General features: G+C 38.1%; 1 protein-coding gene and 1 long non-coding RNA gene across 2 annotated transcripts; one reads left to right on the top strand and one right to left on the bottom strand.

The window, feature by feature from the left end:
* Positions 1-1,116: 1,116 nt before the first annotated feature.
* On the bottom strand, positions 1,117-4,907 carry LOC144635934 (uncharacterized). Its single transcript, XM_078495057.1, has 4 exons — positions 4,729-4,907; positions 3,206-3,587; positions 2,763-2,913; positions 1,117-1,880 (listed from the first exon to the last, which is right to left on the bottom strand). The coding sequence occupies exons 1-4, from the start codon at positions 4,767-4,769 to the stop codon at positions 1,405-1,407; spliced, it is 1,050 nt and encodes a 349-aa protein (XP_078351183.1). The 5' UTR covers positions 4,770-4,907; the 3' UTR covers positions 1,117-1,404.
* Positions 4,908-6,256: 1,349 nt separating this feature from the next.
* Positions 6,257-7,055, top strand: LOC144635988 (uncharacterized). The gene is made up of 2 exons (XR_013567448.1): positions 6,257-6,517; positions 6,922-7,055. It is a non-coding gene; the product is annotated as an uncharacterized LOC144635988 (long non-coding RNA).
* Positions 7,056-7,210: the final 155 nt, after the last annotated feature.

Genomic DNA, 7,210 nt, shown 5'->3' with positions numbered 1-7,210 from the left:
TATGACAGCAACCCAAAGGCCCGACTACGAACATTCAAATTGTTATTCAAATTTCTTAATTATATAAGTTCCTAAGCGCAGCTTGACTTCGGCATTATCAAACATCACCTGTAATTAAATGAAGGCAAGCAAACATTATTCCTGCCGTTGAAATTAGTATTCGATGTCGAATTTTTTAAGCCATCTTCTCTCATAGATGCCGCACTGCAATTTCTAACTGCTTTATCCTTTTTACGATCGAGACTGGTACCTAATCGGGAACTTAGAACAATTAATAATTAATAAGATACAGGCTTGTAATTTGGCTAACGGTCACTCCTGAAGACATATGGTGAAGCATACGAAACTTGAATGATTGAATGACTATTAGAGTGTCAAAACCATATAGCTAGGGCCGATTCCCTTTGTAATTTGGGGACACATACAAAATGTGACAATAAAATTAATATTAAAAAGACCTGACTGTTCATTCGCGTAGGTAGGTAGTTAGGTAGGTAGGTAGGTAGGTAGGTAGGTAGGTAGGTAGGTAGGTAGGTAGGTAGGTAGGTAGGTAGGTAGGTAGGTAGGTAGGTAGGTAGGTAGGTAGGTAGGTACGACTTTATTTAATGAAAGTGACCCGTGACAGTAACTTAAACTACTGATAAACTTGGGGCCCTCAGCTTAAAAAAAATAAGGATGCTAAAATATATTACTTAGAATATTATTTACAATAAAATGTAACCACGGTTGCGAGGGTCTAAGATCCGAGTCTTTTTAAGGCTACTACAGTCTCTAAGCATTGAGAGCTATGGCTTCCACATTAGGTTATCTCATATATTAAATTTACATTACAATAACTTTTTACATGTACGAGGGCCGTCTGTGTACCAGATATTTGGCTGGAACTTTATACACCGCCAAAGAAGAGGGGGGCAAAGGGTTTATGCGTGACACGTGAAAAGAGCAAAAATTAGTCCGTGACGCGTGAAAATAGGGCAAAAATTAGACCGGGACGCGTGAAAAATAGTTAGAAAATAAACGTGATCCGTGAATTTTGCTGTTTCAAGTATACGTGACAGGTGAATTTGGTTAAAACTTGTGCGTGAAACGGGATCACGAACCCCCCTTTGGTACCCTCAAAGAAGCCATGTTTACACAAAAGGAAGTTTACACGACAATCTTACAAGTCTTAATCATTAATGGATAAATTAGAATTTTCCCGTGACCAAGTGAAGTCCGCATTACGTGGCCCACGATATGATATACTGAAAAGCACTGTGAATGATTGTAACGTAGTCAAGATACACACAGTTACATCATCTCTGCTCGAGAACTTTTGGCATAGACATCATAAGCTAACTTGCTTGAGAGGTCCTTCAGTAGGGGCTGTTTAGCTACAGCTACTTCAGGCCTGTCTTCTACACTCTAGACATATAATCCATACATGTCAGTGCACGTCTGCCCGCCATTATCTCCCTCGTAGCATTTATATAGATCTTCTGTGTACCATATTTGGAATTCCTGACCTACATTCACGGCCAAAGGAGAAGAAAAATTATTAAACCCCAACTCCGGAGAGTCTGCGGAATATCCAGGGACACCGTACATGATGCTCAAACCACATGAAGCATCTGAACCTGCACGAAATAAAGCGTTATCGGTTGGCAAAATTCGCTGCTGCTGATCGTCCGTAATAAATACGGCCAGATTGTTAGAATCAAAGTATTTACACGCCCATTTCGATGCCCAGTCCGGCTTTCGTGTGTCACAAGTCACGTACCCAGAGAGGTAGACCAGCTTAAAGGTGATCACGTGACCAGCTTGTGGAATCGTTAAAGCTCCGTATGAATTGTCACGGGTACCAAAACAAACGGGTGATGTGTTTATCTTTATCCAGTTAACTGAAAGAGAACGAAACAACCAAACTCAGATATCGATGGGTTTTTTATTACAGTTCAACCTTACAGGCTATCCTGAGTAGGCAAAATCAATTCGTCATTGTAGAGAGCTAAGATTAAATTGATTTTCTTTTATGATATAGTCAAGCACATACTTTGTTGATGTAAAAAAAATAATCAATCTACAGAATAAAATGACTAAAAAATGAATAAAATTTTGAACGTTTTAATACTTGTGACGGTCCCTAAGGGATACAATTAGTGGCAAATACGCTTTAGGGAAGGGCTGGCGTTCATTAACAGCTTCGGTGTTCACAGTGGAATGCAGAGTTTACAACGATAAGCGTTTGTTTTGGCTGCCCACGTCGCGTTCCAGTATTATATATATGTTTAACTTATTTTAACATCTTGCTTTTGTATTGTCGTTTTTCTACTGTATCTTCTACTGTATCTACTTACTTACTTCTACTGATTATGTTCTATTGTACTAACAAATTTTTTTATTGTTTGCTATATAAAAATATATAGCTTACAGTTTATCTCTTTTATTGTAAGTTACAAATTGCTGACACAAATAAACCGCACTGTTTCGCATTTGACTACAAATTAGAAACCCACAACGTCACATTTAATTTGTGGTCTAAATGTTATAAAAGAAATACAATAACCTGACTTATGAGCCTGAAAAGGAAACTAGAAGAACTAAAAACCCTTTTTACAAAACTGACATTGTTATTGTGTTTAAATCTCTTAAATTTTGTTACAAGAAGTCAATGTCAACATTAGATAGTTTGTTGTCATCGTTGTTTACGTCACTCTTATTGTCCTATAGTAAGCCATGCTTTATGTATAACGCTTTATCTCAGCGCCACATTTCCAACCCACCTGTTTCACACCGAAATCCTGTAAAACCCGACGGGCATGCGCACTGCGACCTTTTTCCTCTGACGTCACAGATCTCGCTACATGTTCCTCCATTCAAACATGGTTTTGATTGACAGCAGCCGTTGTGACATGTTGTTGGCTGGCTTCCTTTCTGTTTTATTGAAGAAAAAAGATATTATAGTTTTCAATGAATAATTATGCATATGTTTTTCGTTCCGCCCAATGTTGTCATGATAAGCGATTTAGTTTAACGAAAAATGACGTTTTCTACACGGCATTACTTCAACCAAAATTCAACGTTTTTAAATTACATACTTGTTTTACACATGCAATTTCAAAGTTGATAAAATAATAATCAATAAAAAGTGGTTTTACAAAAAAAGTAATACCGAAAAATTAAGTAACTCCTGAAAACATCATTTCAAAGCAGTTTGCTCACTCACCACCACATTGTAATCGATGACCAAATCATAATACTGACTTCCTTCTTTACGTTGCAAGGCATTTGGCTTCAGGTTTTTATTTTCTTCATTCAGCTCACAGTTGTCCTGGTTCACGGTTGTTAGGTAGTTAAACGAGATGCATTGACAGTCGGACCGGCATTTTCTAAAACACTCCACCGGCATTGAAACTGTAAATGTTTGAAACACGTGGCCAAACAGCGAATGATCTTCAACCATGTTTCGTCCTGTTGTGAAGTAATATCCTCCAGGAAGATAGTCTCCGTGGCAAGATGATGATTGCGTACACGGCACACCCAAAAGGAAGAGGAGAATTGTTAAATTCCAACGCCAAAATGATAGGCCCATGTTGTAACAGGCAAGGCTGTTTTTTGAAAAAAAAAAAAAAAAAAAAAGTGAGTAAGCCCGGGGAGAGATGTAGGTTCTAGTTTAAAGAAGTGATTGGGCAGGAAGATATTTCTCAAAATAAATATCCTTTTGCGCCCGAAAAGAAAAAATATCTGTTGAAAAACATTGTCTTTGTTATTTAAATTTGCCAATCAGTTATCAAAGACCCCTTTGTTGCCAAATAAAGTAAGGTTTACAAGTAAAATATACCTACATACGAACTTTGGATAATGAGAGTAAAACGTTGAAATTTACATGTGCCGAATCTAATAATTAGGTTCGGCACATGTAAAGTTCAACGTTTAAATCAATTAGGTTCGACACGGATTTGTAATTGGGTCGACCTGCTGTTCTATTCGACAGTCCCAGTCGGATAGAACGGCAAAAGTTCGTAACGTTCTGGACAGCAAAAAAATCATGATTGCCTTCCAACGCTCAAACTCTCGCTGTTATTGGATAGCATTCGTAACCTGTTTCGTCTTTTGTTTTTGAGTATATCTCTTAAGTGAAAGGAAACAGAAACTGACAAGACTGGAAACTAAATGAAGTTAAATTACAGAACTGGTTGATATTAAAGACATTTGACCAAAGCCTGGCAACTGTACTTCCAAAAACTGCTGTTTGTATTCTATTTTAATAATATATCGTTCCCTAAAATTGAATTTTGAAAGTTCAGCTAACGTATCCGAAAAGATACACTTTGCTTAGCGTTTAAAAATAAGGCTTTTATAAACGCACAAAAATGACACTTATAACGTTAAAACGGTGTTCCGACATCTTTAGTAAATTTTCTCGTAGGGTGCCCCTGATTCAATAAACCATTTCAATATACGTTCTGCAGAACAAAGACTCTAGAAGATACTAGAAAACTACCGTTTTTCACTGATCTTATTTTAATCCGAAAATCGTAGGTGATTATAGGTCTTCCGAACAGATATTCACCGAAACTGTCTATTGGGTGCCCCTGATTGAATTGGGCACTGAAGTCCTGCAATCTTAAGCAACACTTGCTTTTCGATAGGGTGATACGCTCCAGAAAGTAACATTAAACTGAGATCAGTTCCCAATATCAGTACCTAACATGACAATGCTATATTGAGAAAAAAGATATTCGTAACCTTGATCCTGTTGTAGTTATCTTCAGACCGCTGTACTGCATGTAAAACAATCACTTGAACTTCGCCGACAGTCTCCCTAACTCCAAACATCTGCTTTCAAGGTTCACAACATCTTTCCAATTATGACAGCAACTTTGAGACCGAACCGTTTACACTCATTTGTTATTTAAATTTTTTAATTATATAAGTTCTCAAAAACAGTTTGACGCAAAGTTATCAAACATCACCTGCAATTAAATGAAAACATTCATCTTTCCTACAGTTAAAAATTGAATCAATTAATAAAAGGGTCCCCTATACCTCTCTGCGAAATGGAATCGCGTAAAAATATTTGGCTTTACACGCGTCACGAATAATTCTAAAAATGTTTTCACGTTCACGCAAAAAATCATATGCATGGCGATCCCTGTTAAGACTGTTAATGCTCGGAAAGTGTAAGACCGGATATTGTGCCTGTCAAGATCACATACGCGACAAGATAGCTGACAAAAGTCCCAATCCCAACCAAAGAGCTAAAACAAAGATGTACGTTTACTAGAACTACCTAAATAATCAGAAATAAAGTCACAAAAAGAAGATGATTCATGATTCACGTCTAATTCAACTCTTCGTTCACGGGCTAAAAATTGCGTTCACGCGCATGTAAAAAGATCTTAAAATTGGGGATCACGTATCACGAAAAAATAAAAGCCCAAATCACGTTTTACGGCGAATAAATAGCCTCAATCACGCTTCACGTATAAAGTATAGGGGACCCTGAAAAAAGAGAAAGCCTGCGTTCGAGCCTAGTGGCCCATCAGGCCGGAGCTTATCCCAGTTTCAGTAGCCTGAAGCATGCGAAGCGACTAAGAATATTTCTTCTCCCCCCTGGATGGGATGCCAGTCCATAGCAGGGTTACCCCCAACAGGAAATTCGCCAGAAACCCATTTATACAACTGAGTGGAGAGAGGCACTGTGAGAGTGAAATGTTTTGCTCAAGAACACAACGCAGTCACCCCAGCCAGGGCTCGAACACAGACCGCACGACGCGGAGTCCAACGCACCAACCATTAGGCTCTTGCCATGGCCACTCCATTTAGATCATGGCACTCGTATTTTATATTTGTCAGCTGTCTTCTCTTATTGATTTGGCGTTGCAATTCCTAACTTTTTTCATCTTTATTACACCTAGAGGAAGCTTGATTATGAAATAATTCTCGAGCCCAGAGGAGGTCCACCGTCTCCTCAGTTCGCGGTAGGTTGCCGGGAAGGACTCTGGAAAAATGAAATTGATCATTCCAAAAATTATTGTCGGTGTTTTGGTTTTTATTGCGCATGCTCTCCTAGAACGGAAGGGAATACGGAAAGCTGAACTTATTTCCGTCTAACACACCATTGAGAGAACTGGAAAATCTGCAAAAAGGAAGAAGGAAGAGTTAAACGACCACAACGGTCAACTCTTGGGGTGTTGGTTTTGAAACGTGACGTTTACTCTACTTCTTATCACAGGAACTTACTTTAATTTAAATGTTATCGAATTATCCTTTCTATCATACCGCGTGTTACTTATTTTATTTACTGTGGTAGACCAGCCCTAGGCTGCTATGTCCGATGTAGGAAAATCGTCATAACCGCAGGTTTTGCGCACGTGTTTCTCGGTTAGATAAATCCGTAAGAATTTCTAAGTTAGACCAGTTCTAGTGTAGACTTCACTGCGTCAACATCTACTCGGCATTGGGCCATAGATTTCTCTCTACACTCGTGGTTACCTACTCTATCAAGTCTAATTCAGTGCGTGTGCAAACCAAAGTAAGTAATCTATTCCTTATTTTTAGGCTTATCCTTAGTTTTCCTTGTTATTTGTTTTGCGTTAAGTTTCGTTTTTCTCGACTATCAGGATAGCTTCTATACCGTTTATATCGAGTTAGTAAGTTGGCATATTATACTCGAACCATTAAGAAACTATCTCGCTAGGCTAAGTTTTATCTTATTATAAGGTTAATTGTCATAAACTCCTATCCAAAATTAGCCGTCATATAAGACTTTATCGTTGGTTAGCTTTCTGTAAGATTAGTATATGCGCAGATTATGTTACGTTTCTTCATTCGGACGTTATTGTGAATGTTAGCTATAATTATATATCTCGCGAATTGTTTAGCTTGTATGCTTAGATTTATTAGTCACGTTAGTTCTATTTCGCTATTATATTTCAGTTCGAACCGACATACGGTTTACGGCAATCATTTCAACAACACTAGCACGTGGTTTGAATCAATCATCTTTGTATCGCTCTCAATTTGAACCTGTATGGAACATTGAACTCTGTCAATTAAACTCTGTTATTGTCGTAGTCAGAATTTCTTGTCGAGTTCGTTTACGTCACGCACTTCTCTACCCCGTGTGATTTACTTGGATTTTTGGTTTGGCATTCTGTCCTTGTGAATTACATGGGGGGGATGCCAGCCCCGTAAGATTTTTCAAAATTTTGAAAAGAGGATTTCC

Source organism: Oculina patagonica, chromosome 13, assembly GCF_052425735.1.
Source record: "Oculina patagonica isolate OP01 chromosome 13, crgOcupat, whole genome shotgun sequence".
Classification (NCBI taxonomy): domain Eukaryota; kingdom Metazoa; phylum Cnidaria; class Anthozoa; order Scleractinia; family Oculinidae; genus Oculina; species Oculina patagonica.
Note: the sequence above shows the minus strand (reverse complement) of the source record. Positions and strands in the feature narration are given on the sequence as shown.

Excerpts from the sequence above, each read along its gene's own strand:
- LOC144635934 (XM_078495057.1), bottom strand. The coding sequence starts at position 4,769 with ATGCAGTACAGCGGTCTGAAGATAACTACAACAGGATCAAG. Across the intron at positions 3,588-4,728 it reads ATAACTACAACAGGATCAAG|CCTTGCCTGTTACAACATGG; the intron begins GTTACGAATATC and ends TTCAAAAAACAG. Across the intron at positions 1,881-2,762 it reads AGGATTTCGGTGTGAAACAG|TTAACTGGATAAAGATAAAC; the intron begins GTGGGTTGGAAA and ends GTTCTCTTTCAG.